Source organism: Cyrtonyx montezumae, unplaced genomic scaffold, assembly GCF_038088225.1.
Source record: "Cyrtonyx montezumae isolate F1298 unplaced genomic scaffold, pur_monq_1.0 scaffold_15, whole genome shotgun sequence".
Taxonomy (NCBI): Eukaryota; Metazoa; Chordata; class Aves; order Galliformes; family Odontophoridae; genus Cyrtonyx; species Cyrtonyx montezumae.
Window position 1 is genome coordinate 746,199 of NW_027071881.1, and position 18,567 is coordinate 764,765.

Consider the following 18,567-nt stretch of genomic DNA (forward strand, 5'->3'; position numbering starts at 1 on the left):
AGTTCAAGAGATGAGGCTCAATGCTATCATAGAAAAGAGTTGAAGGGGGAAAAAAAGAAAAAGAAAAAATCATATTTTCACGTTGTCTGAAGGCTTAGTTTAAACTTACAGTCCTGCATCAGAGCCAGCACTGTGGTTGTACTCCAGAGTTGCTGAAAGTTCCATTTTAGAGAACTCGGCAGAAGTTTTTTCCTTTTAGATTCAGCTGACTGGAAACTACTGTGGCTCTCTTGAAGGACTTTGTGAGCAGAGAGGTTTAAAGCTAATGAATGTGATATTCAGATAGTATATTTAATCTTTCAGGTTAATGCAAACTTCTTAGAAAGATCTTGTGCACTTGCAGAGGGCATAGCCTTCATAATCTCAAGTCATCAGCTATCATGGTCTAGGCTGTGACATACTCTTTTTTTTTTTTTTTTAATCTGGGGGCTTTTGAGGTTAATGAAATTAGTTGAAGGCTCTACGGAAAGAATGATTAAATTGCTATGCTATGCAGTACATAACACGTTAATCTTCTCTAGTGCATCAAAAATGACATTCAGATTACTTAAGATGACTGCAATATAGCGAATCTAATCCCTAGGGTAGATTACTAAATTCAAATGCCAGTGTTTTAATAAATTAATGGGTGGAGACATCTATAAACTAGTTCTGTGTTTATTTATATATTTATGGGCTACATTTGGAGACCTTGAAATAAGACCAGTCTTAGTCAGAATGCTTATGCCAGCGTTTCTTTTCAAGTTTTTCAGCTGGTTCCTGGGGTTGGGATGTAGATTAATTGTCATTCCTGTCCACTAATTCTTGTGAAGTGTTTAAGAGAAGGAGCTGTTGCTGCAGAGAGAGATTAGCTGATGTTGGTGCATGTTGTATCTTTCAGGTTTCTCTGTGACAGTCAGAAGGATTTGGATGAGCTGATAGATTGCCTGCACCCACAAGGAGTAAGAGAGAGCCAGCTAAAGGAGCGTTTGGAGAAAAAGTGAGCCTGTTTTCCTTGTGTCTCTCCCCAGCTTCAAGGCACATCCTCTTCATAGCAACCTTTTCCATTCCTGGGGCAACATTCAGCACTTCGCTTTGATTGTGCCTGTGCAGGGGCAGATAACAAGAACGATAAATTGTCTTTTGTAGACAATACCTGCAAGTATTACTTGATAAGTAATGCTCAGAATCATTAAGAGGTTCAGTCTTCGAGGTGCTCCTTGCAATTGGAAACAAAGGCAATGCTCTTTCATCCACAGAGGCAGAGCTACTACATGCTTTAAAGCATCCTTCAAGGAACGTTCCACACTGATGGAGCGTATAGATATCATTGGAAGCTATTGTTGCCCAGCACACTCACAATTCACAAGGCACTAGTCTGCATGTGTTCAAAGGCTTTTCTTGGTTTTCCAGATATCAGGACATCACACATTCTATCCACTTGGCTCGGAAACAGAACTTGGGCCTCAAATACTGTGATGGCAACCAGGAACTGTTGAACTACCTCCGAAGTGATCTAATTGAGGTTGCAACTCGGCTGCAGAAAGGAGGGCTGGGATATGTTGATGTGACACCAGAATTTGAAGCAAGAGTGAGTGGAATGACAAAGTAGTGCTAAGAAAACAAGCATGTCGATACTGACTCTAGAAGGTCTTGACTCGTTGGTTCTCCACTAATTGGGATCAGGAAAATCAGATTTATTGCATATGCACTCTTTGTTAACTAGTATTTCAAGACTACACAGCTGCTAGCTTGAGATTGATTTGATGTAAAGGAGTCATAGGTTTGAAGGTAGATGTCCTGCACAGCTGTACATTTGTCTTATTTTCCTTGTCTGTTGGAGGGACTTCTTTATGGACCTATAGCAGAGCTCTTCTTGTCTGCTTTTTAGCTTCTATGTGAGAGCAAGAATGTTTTGAAACAGCAAATTTTTTTTTTTTGTGATTTTTCTAAGACCTCTTTAGCCTCAGAGTAATATTTGTGCCCCATATCCAGGAGCTTAAGGATGTTCTGTTCATGGGTATATCTGCTCAGTGAGCTGAATATGGTGTTCTGGCTAGTTCAGCCTTGCTCCTATGAGAATTTCTGGTGCACTGTACCCCCTTAGGAATTGATAAACCTACCTGATGTGGGTAGAGTACACACTCTTGAGACTAGTGCATGCTCCTCCTATCAACGATGACATTATCTATCTTTGAATGCTTTGTATGTAATCTGTTAAACTGCATCCTCAAGCAGTACAGAGACGTCTGCGCAGACACAATCATAAGTACTAAAAGAATGATGGGAAACATGAAATGACTGAAGGAATGAAAGAATTGCTTTTTTTCCTTAAAGCATCTTGCTTTTTTAATATAAATACTTTTTTAAACTGCTGACATAAGCATTCATGTGCTGTGCATGATCATCAGCTACGTGTGAACTGCATCAGAAGCAGTGGCAGTCGGCTGATTCCATAAGCAAGTGTGGGATTTGGTAGATGCTAACACTGCATTAAGTGTCACAGGTATCCATTGACAGGACAGAACCTCCGAAAACAGTGCAGAAAATGATGTCCAACTAATAAGTGGTTATATAATCTTCCTAACAGGTATACTCACTAGAGAGCCTAAAGGATTTTGGAGAGCGTGTGATTGCACTCCAAGCTGGTGTTATTAAGAAGTTTCTGCAAGGCTTCATGGCCCCCAAGCAGAAGAGAAGGAAACATCAAGGAGAGGACTACGTTGCCAAGGCTGAGGAGGTAGATGAAGAAAAGAAAATGGCAGAAGAAGCTAAGGTATTGTTCATTCCAGGGCTCTTTTTCAGTCTTGTTCTGTTTTTGAACAAAGAGTTACATTATATTTCATCTGGCAGTAAATCCTGTGCAGTTTTTCCCTATTGCAAGTTTAGAGTGCAGTGGGTTTGTTGTTGATGGAGCCAGATGTTCCGTGGTTGTGCTGAAGTGTAAAGGTATTAGCAGAGTAAAAATCCTTCTATGTAGCTGCCGTTGCAGTATTCTCTCCACAGATAGGAAAAGGGTCAAGTCTGACATCCTTTGTGAAATTCTGCACTCAGGTTGAATCCTTGAATAAAACATATTACACAGCATTTTCAGGGAAACTTATCAAGAGTTGTATTCATCATGAAGAACTGATGGTGCCTTAATGCCTTGGATCCACAAAGAGGAAGAGAGCCTTGCTGATTTTGGTGAGTGCAAGGCAATTAGGTTCAGGTAAATATCAGTGTTATGCACTATTCAGAAAGATACAAGAGTCTTGTTGTGGATGGAGGTGCCCACAGCAATGCAGGCTGGGTTACACACAGCTTGTCTGGAAAGCTGGGTGGAAGAGCTGGATGTGCCTGTGGTTGGAAAGTGGTATTGTGAAGGGTACAGGTGCAACCTCCCAAATCAAAGCTGAGAAGGCATGGAGGGGAGCTGCAGGGAATTTGGTAGATTCTCGCAGTTAGTTGATATGTACCAGCATTTCATACTGTGAGGATGTTGTTTTTTTCCTGTGAATGAGACGTTAGTGACGTGGATTTTTTTTTTTTTCTCCTCTCTTTTCAAAATGAAATGATCTGCCCTGATTGGTCACTGTCTTCAGTAGAGGTAGCAAAACCAGGATTGGAACAGCAAAACAGGCATTTGAAATTTCCAGACTAGAAAAATAATAGATGTTTAACTCATTACATTTGTTTTTTTGTTTTTGTTTTGGAAGCTCTTGTCAGAACCTTTGTCTGAACACTAGGTCTTTGTTATGCTGTGGCATTGCCATGTTAAGAGGATGTTTGGGTAGTCACTAGATATTTTTCACATTCTTCAGTTGTGCTGAAGTATTAAGATTTTGTTAACTTTGTTGAATCTTCAGTCTGTGGGAATGAGAAGCTCCTTTATTATAAAAGCTATCAGCAGAATATAAAAATCAGTTATCTGTGGGACAGAGTGGACATGGATCATGATTTCATATATCTACAGCAGCAGCACCATGTCATGCTTTACATTGTGTTTTGAAGCTGTAACTGTAAGAGTTGTCCTTCAAGGGTATAAATTCAGGGTAAACATCCCATTTACAATACCTAAATAGATAGTAGTTTAGCAGTGAATTCTGTATTTGAGCCCTAGTCACTTCCCTGCTAATACTACAGCTATTACATGAAACCTGAACTCTTGTTTGCCTGAAAAGTGAGTCGTTTTAGTCATGATTAGTTTTGGCATTCTACCCATAGAGCTTTGCTCCCTTACTCAATGACATGGCAAGGACAGGCTTCTGTAGCATTGCTTCACCCTCACATTTGCAGAGTTTTCAACTACAGTAGCTTAGTCAGAAAAAATGCCTAGTATGACTGAAACATCCTGATTAGTACCATCTTCCTCCAGAAACCAGGTGGAACAGTAGTTTTTTTTAATATTGCAGGATTTAAATTCAGAATAGCTTATGATTACTTTTTGCACTATTACCCAATTTCTCTAATGTCGCTTCATACCTCATTATGCAGCTCAGCACTGTAGTGCCATGGGGATAGATGTTGGTATTAACATTCTGAGCACATGGTGTTGTGGGTCTTCCTCTGGAGCACTGATTTTTCTGTCATGATGGTGTCTCTAGAGCATTAATGCAGTGCAGTTCCCTCTTTATCTTTCTTAGCTGCTCATGGTCATTCAGGGAATATTGAACTTTCTGGATTTATTTTTCTGTTGTTTCATAGACTTTAAAAACAGATCTCAAAGTTTTGGAGTCTTTTAGAGCCATAGCTACATGGAGAGTACTTATCATGACAAATACAACATAACGGTACAGCAAAAACACACTTGGTGTGATCACAGGCTACAGCAGAGAAACTGCAGTCCATTCTGTCTCATTTTCTCTGAGAGAAGCAAGTTAGGGCTTAATAGGTATGCATCTGCTAGCATTATTATCTGCACCAAAGGCTCCTGCTGGCTCAGTGCCCTGGTTAGAGCTGCACTGCTGAGTGGCAAAAGATTGCAGTGCAGACCTGGCTTATGGCTGCTTCTGAAAATCTGTCTTTTGCCTCTGTGCTTACACGTGTGTCCCCACTTAGGGAGGCAGTAGTGCTGGGGCTGTTCCAACACAGGCCAGGGCATCTGTTGCGGGGCCTTTGCTGCTCAACATGCAACACAGCTGCCCGAGCACAGGTAGGCTGTCTGCTTCTGTGTTTGTAGCCCAGGAATGGCTGTGAGGGGCTGGGCAGGGGACGTTTCTCACCATATCAATGGAGTGCCCCAAACCCTGAGGGCAGACAGCATCCCAGAGTCCCAACCAAAGTTATGGTTTCAGAGGTAGTTATGGTGGAGCGGCATTTCTGTCATTTTAGGATAAAAGATGACAGCTTCCTTGCTGCAGGTTTGTCCATCTTTTCCAAAGCAAGCACTTTCTGTCACTCTGAAGTTGAAATGTGACTGAGGCTGCCCCTGGTAGTATATTTCTGTTCTTTTTTTTTTTTTTTTTTTTTTTTCCTGTGGAACACTCTCTTCCCTTTGGGAGGGTATTTGACTTCATTCAGTCTCCTGTTTTGCCTAGTTTGCAGTCAGAACTTCCCTGATAGTGATGCTGCTAAAATGCCAGTCTCATGATGCTTGGGAAGTGAGGCTAAAAGTCTGTGAAATCCCACAGGCGTGGGGAGAAAATTCTAAGCATAACGTGCCAGCAGCTTTTGCAGATTTATCTTGGCCCAGCAGTTACCCAGTATGTTAACAGCAAAACCCATGGAACAGTTAGTAGGAAAATCAATTACACAGTATGTGAAGCACCTCAACGTTGTTCTGCAAAGAAATAGCACAGTGCTGTGTAATTTACCACAGTAGGCAATGCAGGTTTCCATTTGTCCTGAATGTTTTGGGCTCCAGGTTGTACGCTAGCAATGGCTACAAGGATGTTGGCTTACTAGAATAGTTTGTGTGTTTTTCACAAGTATCTAATATACACTGTGCTTCCTCAAACGCAGTGGGAATGTGCAAACTCTGCAAAAACAAACAAACAAAAAAAACAACTGGATTTTGTTTGGCTTCCAAATTGGTGTCAGCTGCAGAGTTTAGTTTTTCCCATCTGACACTTCACATTTTGTGTTTTCATTTCCTGGGGTAGAACACTGACTTGAGTTCTGTTATGTGCATGTCATGTCTAGGCCATCACCTCGTTGTAAAGCAGAGGATTAATGATAGAGTTGGACGTGCAGTTGCTCTAGATTACCTCTCTGTTCTGGCGCATTTCTGATCTACAGTAATATCTTTTTCAAAAACCTCCTGGAGCTGGGTTGGAGGTTTCACATGAGGCTTACTGTGTGTAGACAGACCACAAATCTCAGGCTCTCATCCTCACTTGCAGCTAATTATGTGCTGAGTTCATCCCATCTCAGGAGAAGGGCTGGTTTTGTATCTGTGTCTGTCGCATCTGATGCAGTTTATGTCACTGGCCAATTTGGCAAGGAGGGTGGAGCTCCTGCTGATGGGCTCGAGCCTCTCTGCAGTATCCACTGGAGGGCAGCACAGGCTGCTCCAATCTCCCACCGTCGTGGCGCTGCCAGCTGTCTTCTGACTTTCATCCCACATTTTACAGTGCTAGATTTCTGTTTTTTATTTTCTTAGCCTGACAATTATTTGGGTTAGACATTCAGAGTAAGAATCTAGAGTTCACATTGGTTCCAGCCTGGCCATAAATTGCAGCAGGGCTGTGCTACTATGAACAAACTAACTGATCCAGTGAGGCTGGTTGTGGATAAACCACAAATAGGACTGCAGAGGCTATGTAGAAGGGAAGAAATACAAAGCTGAGTTTTTATTATTGAAGGCCCCAGCAAAAGGATATAAAAACATCTTCAGACTGTAGTGAGCTGTGTGTGCCTGCTTCATTGTAAGTTGTTAGGTCTGTCTGCAGGTTGCTTCAGCAACGGAGAAGTGGAAGACAGCAATCCGTGAGGCCCAGACCTTCTCCCGTATGCATGTGCTGCTTGGGATGCTGGATGCCTGTATCAAATGGGATATGTCAGCAGAGAATGCCAGATGCAAAGTGTGTCGCAAGAAAGGTATGCGTTTCTGCCCCATGCCTGCATAACAGTTGGACACTATCACCTCTCCGTGCCCTGCTTAAGGCAACATGTCTCTGTTGTTGTCACTCTGTCTTTGGCTGTATTTTGAGTTTGGACCATTAGGATTTACTCAGTCAGAAACATTGGTCTCACAGAATCGTTTGACCCTGACTCTAGTAAATCATTCTGGTGAAACTGGCGCAAGGTCTTGCAGAACACTGCAACGCTGCTTCCCCCTGGATATTCATGGTACTTGGACACAAACTGTCTACAAATCCTTCTGTGGGAGCATTTGTGCCACTGTCCATTCCCCAGTTTCATTTACGAGCTGAAATGGACTGTGGGCCTCTAAGCTTGTCAGTTGATCCCATCTCTTACAGAAGGAACAACCAAGAAGAGTCTGGGAAGGTTAATGCAACTGAATAGGAGAGAGCAGTGGGATGATGCTAGTTTGAGGCTAGAGTGGGAGAGGAACTGCTTGCTGAGCCAGAAGAAGCAAACTTTGTCCCTTTTGTGAGAGCAAAGAAATGAAGCTGTCTGCCTTTAGTCACTGCTCTGGTAAGGCTGGGGAATACCCAAATAGGTGACAGGAGTGTACTAAATGAAGGAGGGCGTAACGATCCTGCAGGTGGAGGGCGAAGTTAGAAAGAGTGTTACCAGTAATTGAGTACTAGTACTCAATTTGTTTGTGCAAAAATTGTTCTGCCATAACCTCTCCTTTCGGATGGAAGCCTGGAGAAAAGAGCTTGGTAGCACATTCTGCCACATCATGTGCGTTTTCTCTCATTCTTTTTGTTGAAACACTAGTGGGAAATGAGGGCAGACAGATCTGAGGAAAAGCTGAACCGCTTTCACGTACCGAAAGGATATGTTGTCTACTTCTGTAAAGAAAGTAGCTGAATTGGTGCAACATCCTCCACTGTGGAGCCTCCGAACTAATGCATAAGCCATCATGTCCCCTGGTGAGACGGGGACTGTAGACACATTTAGGCAAGGGATCACCTGAGACTAACAGATTACAGTTAAACAGAACTCAAGAATTGGGATGTTGGGGACATGCTGTCAAGCTTTCTTCACTTCTCAGTAGCTGTGCTACAGTATGGACTACGTCCATGTTATCTTTCATCACTGAGAAGCACAGAGAGACTAGTTCTGCTGCATGCCCTGTTTTTTTCCTGTGGGATTGCTACCTTAAGTAAAAAGAAAAATACTGTGCCAGTTGATCAGATTGAGGCTAGAATAACAATGGTTATGTTCTGAGCTTCTTGCTAGGCTTGTGGGCATCTCTGCAGCATGCTTCTTTTTCTGTGGTCAGTTTGGGGATCTACTGTGGGTGAAACCTATTTGGCAGGTTTCTACCTTTGCCTCAAATGAAATCTGTGCAGAGCAATGGACTTTGCATTGTTTTTTTTCTTCACGTACTGCTTGTTTCCACTACAGCGGAAACTGAGAAGGAAGGGTCCCTGCTATCAGTGAGCACTTTGCATCTTTCTCTTGTGTTCTGACCTCCAGCCACGTGGCAGCTTCTATGTAGCAAATTGTGCAAGGCTGTGGCACACAGTTACAAGTAGGTTGTACTCTCCTAGGTGAGGATGACAAGCTGATCCTGTGTGATGAGTGTAACAAAGCCTTCCACCTGTTCTGCCTGAGACCAGCACTCTATGAGATACCAGAAGGCGAATGGCAGTGCCCGGCTTGTCAGCCTTCCACTGCTAGGCGCAGCTCCCGGGGAAGGTGAGTGGCCCTTCTCTCCTTTGAGTTGTCATTGACATGAGTTTTTAGCCATGCTTTCCCAAGAGGACCAAAACAGCCTTAAACAGAGACCCTTGGAACGGACTGAAATAGCCAAGTTGACTCAGTGGCTCTGGACCAATGGAAGAGCAATTTTTTCACGTGTTAAGTTCAGTGCACCTGCGTTGTACTGACCTGTGACATTTCATAATTTCAGTGTGGCAGTGAAAACATACACAGATCATCAACCAAAATTGTATACGCTAAGGACTGTTGTTTTGTTCAAATGAGCAACTAGTTGGGTTCCTTTTTCATGGGAGCATAGTGGGTAGCACTGCAATGCTGTAGTGCCCAGGGCTAAGTTATCCTTGTGGCCTCATCTAATTAAAGCAGACACTGCTCCAGGCTGCAGCTCAGCCCCTACATGCTACTAAAAATCAGATAATGAAATGCCACCTTGTTAGTATTTTTGACCTGATGAACATTGGCACTTGAATAAGGTAGGAACCATTATAGACTGCAGAGAGAATATGATTTGAGGAGGAATTAAAGTTGTTCTGTATAGCAGAATTGAGTAGTTGTTTCCTGACAGCAAGGAGTTGAATTGCTTTGTGAACTGTAGGCTGGAAGTTGAATGTATGCAAAATGTGTTTTTCTGCTTACATTGTAAGCCAATTGTGTGCTGCATCTCCCTGCTTGTCAGCAAGGTGAGGCTATCAAATAGCACCTGATGCACAAGCAGTCAACAGATCCCCTCATCCAGAGTGGCAGCACAATAGGAGATGTACAAACTTGTAGTGTGCAGGTGGTGCATAGACTTAAAAGTATTACTTAACTCCCTGGGCACCACTTAAAGGTTCATCAAGCGTGTTCCAAAATGACAGGACTTCAATGCAGCTGTTCTAGCTTGCGATTGTAGTTTCTTTGATGTGGTGGAGTCACATGCAAGCTGCTTGGCTGCTGGATGAGAGCCATCAGGTAGCGTAACACCTGTCTTATCTGCTTTCTGCTCTTGTCTCCCTAGTTCAGGCAGGAAAAAAAATGCTGGCCTGTGAAGGCTTTTGCCCTGCTCTACTGTGGGAGCTAATTCTTATTCCATTTACTGCTCAAGCTCCTGTGTCTCCAGTGTACTGAGACTCACACAGTAACTTTGCCTTTGTCCCCATCTGCCTATGCGTGCTGCTTTGTTTTTTATTATGGTTTGATTTAACAGACACATGCAAAAAAGTTAGAACTGTCCTGGGTAGGGTCTTTGTGGCTTTGACATCAACACATAAGAAGTCCGAACTGATGATTCGCTCAGTAATAAGTGAAGTTTAGCTGTGAATAACACTAAACAAGGTCTGTTTTCTCTAGTGGCAGTGGAAAGCAGTAATGGGGAAATACTCTAGCAGGAGCCAAAGGGAAAAAAAAACCAACCTAAAGTAAAGCTATTGTGAAACTCCTTAAGCCAGGCTTGCAGACCTAGGTGAAACAGTAGCACTTGTTCTCAGGGAGGAGTAATTGTGCAGCAGTCGCAATGTCAGAATCCATTATCATGTGGTTTAGTTGTCTAGAGCAAGAGTGAAGAAAAGGTTTAGCTGTTGGGAGTGCTCAAACTGTCGACCAAGAGCTGTTCTTTTAGCTGTAGCTACAACTTGATTACCTATGAATACGCTGGATCACTTATTTTACACTGAGGTGGTCAGCAAGCCCGTGTGTGAACAGACAGTACGGGGTGGCCCAGGACTTCTCATACCGGGTCCTGGTACAACTGACATGTTTACATGCCTTGCTCTAGGAACTACACAGAGGATTCTGCTGAAGATGAAGGTGAAGAAGGTGAGGAAGCTTCTGATGAAGAAGATGCTGAGGAAGAAGAAGAGGAGGAAGAAGATTATGAAGTCGCTGGACTGAAATGTAAGGTTTTGACCATGCAGGAAAATAAGACAAAATATTAATACTCTGCCTTCAGTGTCCAAAGAATTGACCCAATTTTATACTTGTGCTTTTCCTCACACGGTACAGATTCTTACTGGGAAATGGGGTGGATCACATAAGGGAAGGCTGTGATTCTCTAACCCTGGGAAGCTGGAGTGAACTCTCTTCCTTTTGTGACAAAGATGCCTGAAAGACTGAAACTGCAGTGAGCATTTTCTCCTGGGAACACTACTGACACCTGTTCAGCAGTCAGCAGAGGCTGCGGCAGGGAAGAGTTAGGGAACAGCATTACTTGTAGCATTACAGTACCAGTACTGGCAGTCTGTGCCTGCATTGTGTTTTGGAAAACTGGAGCTTTAACCACAACACCCCACCCACTGCTCTTGCTTTTTCCCTTCCTACCATAAGCTCACAGCACCTTAAATACAGGATTCCTAGTGGTAAGGGGCCATTTTCAAGTAGTCATACCAGGACTTAATCTGTCTGTTCCTGTGAAAAGGCACAGTAGTCAGGGTGCAGCAGGGCCTGGACAGCCAGCACCTGTTGGTTGCATATAGAGACCACTCAGGATACATAGCTGACTTGCTCGTGAGTGGAATAAAATAACATTTTCTAGGCTCATCAGTGACTATCTACCCCAGTGTGCAATGCAATTTCTAGTATGCATATCCAATTCGTTTTTTAGGGAGTTTGACTCTCCCTTGTTTGGGCAGCTTGGTGCACTGGACAGCTTAGTCTCAGAACAGCGCACAGCCAGCTTTTACTTTCTGTCAAAATGTCCTTGACTGACATAAAATCAGCTTCAGCCTGTCCTAACCAGGGCAGATGGTGAAATTCAGAGACCAGGACCCAAAGGATTATCCTGTATTCTTTCAGAGGTTTCCATCCAGGTCTATCAGTCTTGATTCCCCTGCCTTATTCTGATTTCAGGGGTGTTCACTGATACCCTGGGTATGTGTGCTGCTTGTTGTTCTGTGGTGTATCCATGTCCACACTTGGAGTATGTTCAGCCTATGTTGCTCAGCCAAGTCAGGAGCAAAGCCAAGGTTTCCAAACAATAGCATAAGAGTTACAGTCGCTAAAAATAAAGCACAAAGTGCAACCCTGTGGTTATAAAGGGCTTTAACGTGGAAAGGTCACTGTGGAAAACTTTTGTTTTAATAGAGAAGACCCATTAATCCTTGTGGCGTTTATCCTGAGGGATGTAACCTAGAATGTTGGATTGTCAGACATCTGACACATGCTTGACACACAAGCAGGAGTGACAGCAGGCAGACGGCCCACTGCCCTGACACGCGCTTCTCCTGCGGGTGGGGCCAGGAAGGATGATTTACTGGGGAGGACTGGATTAGAGTCTGCAGATGGAGCGCTGCAGCACGCTGGATGTGGCTTGCTCAGACCCTTGTGACCAGATGGAAGGAACTTGCCTGGGGAGGAAGACCTACATGTTCACATGATACAGGAAGAAACTTAAGACAAAGGACTTCTATTTCCATTGGTGTAATGCTCTGACAGGCAGACTCACAAATGAGCAAGAGCATTTCTGTGGGACATAATGCAGCAGCTCCTGTCTTGGGGAATAAAATCCCATTGTTTGCCACTCACAGCTCCCTGCTGCCGTAACTCGACACTCCCTCTGCACACAGTTCACTTTTCAGGGGGGTTTAGCAGCTGGCTTATCCCACTGTGTGGGCCACTTGTAAGTGCTTGGCAGAGCACCCTGAAGTGTAGCAGGAACCCAAAGGAGGTCTGCAGGTTCCTGCACCCAGTGTTTTCTGAAAGGATGTTGCAGTCACATTTAAAACAAACATGTTCCCACGCTCCCTCATGTCTCAATACATCAGGGTTTCAGCACTTCATTCTGCAGACCTTTATTGCATCACTCAGAAGGCAAGCAAAGCTTTGGTGGCAGAGGAGCTGGAAGCCTCCAGGTGTCCCGCAGACGCAGAGGGGTCTGCTGGGGACTGGCATGTATGACCACCCTTAGGCAGAAAGCTGCTGCCAGGCAGCAGTGGTCTTTTTTCGGATGTGGGCGATTGCCAACATAGCTCATCTGGAGAGAGTATTGAGCACAGCTGACAGGGGCATGTGCTGAGTGAGGATGGTGACAAAAAGCCGGGTCGCTGCCATCATCCGTGTTTGCTGTGCTGTGAGTGAGGCTGCCTGGTGCTACAGCTGTGCAAAGGGCTTGTGATCTCTGCTTCCAGGTTAACCCATTCCTCTAAGCCACTGGCTTATGTGTTTCAGTGAGACCCAGAAAGGCAGCCCGCGGCAAGCAGAGCACAGCCATGTACTCCTTGAGGCAAGGAAGGCACCAAAGGAAGAAGCAGTCACTGCACCCTGCCAGGGGACCTCGACAGCGGGCTGCACCTGTCAACAGCGCAGACATTGATGAGCTGGTAAGAGCCAAATTGCTCCCTGGGGGCTGCTCACATCATGAGTTATAAACGAAACAGGTGTCACGCTTCCTCCCCTCCCTTTCCCAAAGAAATACCCTGAACTATACTGTGGAACCAGTGCTGGGCAGGGGGCGGGTTAACAAAGGAGGCATATCCTTAAGGGCCCGGTGCACACGGAGCAGAGATATGCCAGGCATCTTTCCCCAGACGCTTTCACACATTGTCCTCCTTGATTAGCAGGCAGCCTGCAGCTTGTTAAAGGGTTTTAAATAGCATCCATATGTCTCTGTGGAGAGGTGGGGGGATCGACAAGGTCCTGGATGCTCGGAGAATGCCAGCAATGTAGGACCCTCGCTCCCCAGCCTTGGCCGTTTTCTGACAGTTGTTGTGCGTATGGTCACTGCCCAACCTCCAGGACATAATTTGGCTGGCTTAGGTTTCACTTGACATTTAAAGGATAAAACCTTCTGTTCCTGAACAGAGCAGTCTCTTGCGTGCGTGCTGTGCTGGTTTTCCTGGAGTGGGCCACATCGCAGGGGATATGTGAGGGTAGCAGAGCTCTATGGGCCACATCACAGGCTCCTGCTCCATCTGCCATCTGTCTGCTGAGCAGCAGTAGTTGTGCTGCAGGTGTACCCTGCCACTCTTCTTGAGTGGTTTGATCATGGTCTTCAAGTTAATGACTTCTTCTGCTGGTTTGAGGGTGGGCTGACTGCTGGATCTGCAGGATCCTTCTATCTGGTTTGTGTTAAAGATTGGAGGGCAACCAAACCAGCAAGCCCAGCACAGGCTACCTCAGCTAACATAGTGAAATACTCAGGTGGGAAAAATGTTAGCTGGGACAGGAGCTCTGAAAAACAGTTTAGAGCTCTTCCACAAACTGTTAGTCCTGTGAAGACATGAAAGCTGGCTCAGGAAAAGGCTCCCTGTGTTTTAGAGCCTTCCCATTATAAATATATCCCAAACAGAGTGATGTCTCATGAGCTGTGTGGCCAGGAGATGTCCCTGTGCTGGCGGCTGACTGTGGCTCTGCAGGCAAATGACTGACCTTGTGTTATGCCTGTGTACAGGACAGCAACGCTGGAGGCATCAGCTGCTTGTTGGTATTTAAGATGGCAGAGCAGGCTCTGCGATGGGCCTGTCAGAACAGCAGCACAAGTGCTGTCCCCCTCTGCCTTGCACATGCTGTCCACCAGGGGCTCATAGAGGGAATTTACACTCTGCATTTGCTGTCTATAGACATGAATATATTCTTTGGCTGCTTGCTTTGACCATGTTGTCTTTGAACCTATCTTGAAAAAGCTTGCTGCCCCCAGTGAAAAGAGAGGAGGCTGCTTGTGAGCTATTCCCATCAGAGCTTCTCACTGGGCTCCCATTCTGTAACTCAGGCTCCCACCATGTCTTGGCTGTTACCATCAAAGGTCCCACAGCAGAGTGCTTTCGATTATTGTGGAAAATGGCTACATTTGAAAGACCTGAACTTTTTTCCTGCAGCACTTTTGCATATTCCCACACCATGAGACACTGGCTTGTAAGCAAGAGGATTGGAAAGAAAAGGTCTGCTAGGAACTGGCTGCTTTACCCTAGAAACTGTTTGCTGAACACTAAAGTTTATGGTGGTTCCCCTCCTTTTAACAGCATCCCTCCTTTGTGTGGGCAGGTCCTTCAAACAAGGAAGACAGCACGTCGCCAAAGCCTTGAACTGCAGAAGTGTGAGGAAATCCTCAGCAAGCTCATCAAGTACCGCTTCAGCTGGCCCTTCAGGTGAGGGCAGGTGGTCTTCTGTGGCCACACAGGACTGTTGGTGTGGGAGGCCATGCTGAGGTCCTGCTGGATATACTGGCTGGTTGTGAATCCTGGATTAGGTCTTATAAATGTGAGAAGAAAGGGAGGAATCTGCTCTGTCAGAAAGCACCGTGCTCTCAGTCCTCTGCTGGGCTGGAGACCTTTAGTCTCTCTGGTGCAGGATGTGGTAGAGTTGGGAGTGTGGTAGACTGTGGGACAAGGGCAGGAGGACTGGACCAGTTTTCAGCAGCCCCCAGGGTTTGCAGGCACTGCTGCACATGATAGCTGGTGCGTACCAGTCCCTGTACCGTTTTTGGTGCAGAAAGATGAACCATTCTCCTTCCTGTCATCAATTCTGTGGCCGCTGCAGGGTTGACATGTCTGCTGCTGTTGTACTTGGGTTTGCTGTGACACTGTGGTGGGGTGAAGGTCGGGGCTGCTGCTCACACTTGACAGCTCTGCATTGTGCAGTGCCTGGGCTCCTCATTTTTTTTCCTCTTTGTGACTCTTCGTTCATCAGGGAGCCAGTGACCGCAGAAGAAGCCGAAGATTACTGTGAGGTCATCAGCAACCCCATGGACTTCCAGACTATGCAGAGCAAGTGCTCTTGCGGCAGTTACCGCTCAGTGCAGGAGTTCCTCTCTGACATCAAACAGGTGTTCTCCAACGCTGAGCGCTACAACCAGAATGGGAGCCACGTCCTGTCCTGCCTGGAGAAAACAGAACAGTGTTTGATTGACATGGTGCACAAGCACCTGCCTGGCCACACCTATGCACGCAGAAAACGCAAGAAGCTCTCTGCAGGTTGCCAGGGACTGGAGGAGCAGGAAGGGGACAGTGAATCAGAGCCCCTCGAACATTCCCAGGGGCGGAAAAGGAAGAAGTGAGAGATTGCAGGGGGGGACTAGGGGGAGAGCCAGAGCTGGAGCAGGCCTGGTGCTGCTGGGCAGCAGGATGGGTTGTCTGGAGGGAGTTAAGAAGCAGCAGGCACTTCACTATTAATCCAGCATTTCCTTTGGCCCATCCTAACTAATTTTTCTGCAGGTTTCCTTAAATATATTGTCATCTGTTCAGCGAGCAAAGATGACTTAACTGCTTCTTGCAAAATGCACAGAGATCACACGTGTCTGTCCTTCCAGGAGGGGAAGGCGGGAGGGGAAGGGAAAGGCCTGGCCAAAGCCTGACTGGGCAGGGGAGCACGAAGCCTACTCCACCTCAGGCCCCGCTGCTGCCTTGGGATCTGCTGCCTGCGCTGCGAGGCCAGCCCCGAGCTGTGCAGGGAGGGATCACGTTGCTCCACGGGCAGGCTGGGTGTGACCAGGCCAATGGGCTGCTGGTTCTTGTATGTATATATTTATGTGGTGTTAATTTTGAGCCTCCACTGAAGGGCTGCATAGCGAACAAGCACTTAATGTTCATGGAGACACAGCTTTCACCAGCATCCTAACACAATTGGCTTCGAGGTGCTCTTGCTTTCCCCCCTGTCTTCTTGGGGAGCGATCTCTGGAGGCTGTGCTCCAAAGAGGTCTTCTGAGCTCAGCACTGCGTGGAGGTGGCAGAGTAGGCAGTAGGTTTCCCTGCTCACCTTGACCAGCACACAGTCATTATCTATGGATGAACCGAGTGCCAGAAGCATACTGGAGATCATGGTTTTCTGCACACTCTCTAGGGAGCTCAAGGGCAAGGGGAGCAGCAGAAACATATTCTGTTTAACTTTTTAAATTAATTTTCTAGTAATTAAAAGTGGCTTGTTTCTAGCTGTGATCTTGTATAAAGAACACTTGTAAGATACCGTTGTCTTGCTTTGGCACATGTACAGTTTATATCAAATGGTGTTTGCTGTATATTTTCCCCCTCTGGAAACTCATTTTCCTATCAGTAGCTGGAGTCACACTGGGGCACTTGTGAGGGTCCCCAGTCCCTCTCCAGCTGTGCTCTCATCTTTTGTAGTCACACCTCCCCTAGCTCACCTCCCTGCACCTCCAGGCGCTGTCCTGCGTTGGCCGTGTCCCAGCAGTGGGCTCTGCCACTCGGCACACTGACTTCCCTCTAAGAAAAGAGTATTCTTTAATCACCTCTCCATCGTGACAGATTTTGATCTGCAATCAGGGCTTGAACTTTTTATTATAGAATTCTGCAGTTTGGAACAAACTAGCCACAGGGCTGCTCTGTACTGGCTTTGTAACACAGAGAAACAAAAGCAGCTGTTCCAGCTCCTTTGATTTGAGAATAAAAGGATTCTCAGTGACAAGTTGCAGCCTAGTTCTGTGGACTTTTTAGTTTGTTATTTTGTAAACAGGTGTTGCAGTTCCGGGCTACTGAAGACTGCAGCCACTAGACACGTTTCCAGCCTCCCCCAGCCTCAGCTCCTGCCCCACAGAATAGCACTGACGTTTGTATCTCGCACGTCCCCAGCAGAGGCCATGTTTTGTCCTGTTAATAGAGAACATTTTCTGCAGGTCCTACACAGTGAAACCTTTGGAACCGTACATTTTTTAAAAATAAATGTCATTTGTGGGGGGAGGGGGGTTTCTCCTAAGGGCTGTACTTGTAACGAATTGGAAAATTAAAAATAAACATTATGTACTTGTGTTTGTAAAGCTGGCTTGCAGTGCATCCTTTGTGGTACCCTCTGCTCGTGCAGCACTGCAGCCTTGCACCTCTCACTGGACTCTGGCTGCCTGGATCCACTGCCAGGAGGCCCAGAGGGGCTCTGAGCTGCGTCAGGTCAGCTTACAGCTCTGTGCAACGAACTTCTGGGCCAAACTCTGCTCAGGTTGGGTGACACCAGCCCCTGGCCGTGCCTGTGCTCCAGGCAGTGGGGATGGCTGTGCTGGGGCCACTTTGACTCACGGCCTGTGCTAGTAAGCTGCACTGAGCAGGTTAGTGTGCAGGCATGGAGCTGCGTGCTGTGCTCGCATTTTGCAACCGTGGCCGTGTTTGCTGCAGTTCTGAGATGGCCAAGGCCTATTCTGCTGTGTGTCCAACCCAGCAGCCAGCAGATCCCTGATACCAGCAGGGCTGGGATGCTACTGTTCTGAGCTTCAGAGCCAGGGGAAGGAGATGGTGGTGATGTACATCTGGTAACTGAAGTGAAGGTGTTGGCCAAAATTTTCCTGAACTTCTTTCCAGTGCCACAGGAACAGGAGGGTGATGCTTTCCAGGGTAGCACTGTCACACTGGGGCGCTGACTGCAGCTCTGTGAGCTCCAGCAGGGTCTGGCAGTGGGGCAGAGTGGGGCTTAGGAGCCCCTGGTAGGTCTGGGGGCTTCAGCATTTCAGGTGACAGATAAATGTTCTTTGTGTGGAGAAACCTCATGCCATGAGCGGCAGGTTCACTGCTGGGTGTGCAATGGGACCTGGGCGAACCAGAGTGTGACTCAGGCTGGGATGTTTTCCAGGCCTTGGCGTGAAGACCTCACACCAGCATCTGCTGTGAGACCTTTTGCAAGCCCTGCTTTTTATAGCAGCCCTGCATGGTATTACCGCCCTGTGAGACCCTATAAATAGCTGTCCCCTGCCTGGTGGGCGGCTGTGGCTGCACCCACTGTGACACTGGGCCAGCCCAGGGACCTTGCACTTGAGCCATGGTGCATTGGCCATCAGGACCACTCTGAGTTCCCGGGGCTGCAGTGGAGCTGGCCAGGCTGCCGGGGCTGATAGCAGGCAGTGGTCAGGCGCCAGCAGCCCCGCGCTGCCGATAGCTGGGGCCCGGAGGGACGTGCTTATCT

The 18,567-nt window shown here is 46.4% G+C and overlaps 1 protein-coding gene across 4 annotated transcripts in view; it reads left to right on the top strand.

The window, feature by feature from the left end:
- The window catches only part of BAZ1B (bromodomain adjacent to zinc finger domain 1B), a 49,686-nt gene extending 32,842 nt beyond the window's left edge, over nucleotides 1-16,844 (top strand). Inside the window, exons 11-19 of one of the 4 annotated variants that reach the window (XR_010621923.1) lie at nucleotides 881-979; nucleotides 1,393-1,570; nucleotides 2,570-2,755; nucleotides 6,840-6,999; nucleotides 8,589-8,736; nucleotides 10,514-10,632; nucleotides 12,901-13,052; nucleotides 14,691-14,816; nucleotides 15,358-15,445. Coding sequence is in view for 3 of the 4 variants with exons in the window: in XM_065731662.1 (XP_065587734.1) it covers nucleotides 881-979; nucleotides 1,393-1,570; nucleotides 2,570-2,755; nucleotides 6,840-6,999; nucleotides 8,589-8,736; nucleotides 10,514-10,632; nucleotides 12,901-13,052; nucleotides 14,713-14,816; nucleotides 15,358-15,724 (1,513 nt within the window). In the remaining variant the exon portion in view is untranslated. Of the gene's footprint in view, nucleotides 1-880; nucleotides 980-1,392; nucleotides 1,571-2,569; nucleotides 2,756-6,839; nucleotides 7,000-8,588; nucleotides 8,737-10,513; nucleotides 10,633-12,860; nucleotides 13,053-14,690; nucleotides 14,817-15,357 lie in introns of those variants that run through there. The other 3 variants (XM_065731662.1, XM_065731663.1, XM_065731664.1) reach the window with 3 other exon arrangements.
- The last annotated feature ends 1,723 nt before the right edge of the window (nucleotides 16,845-18,567 follow it).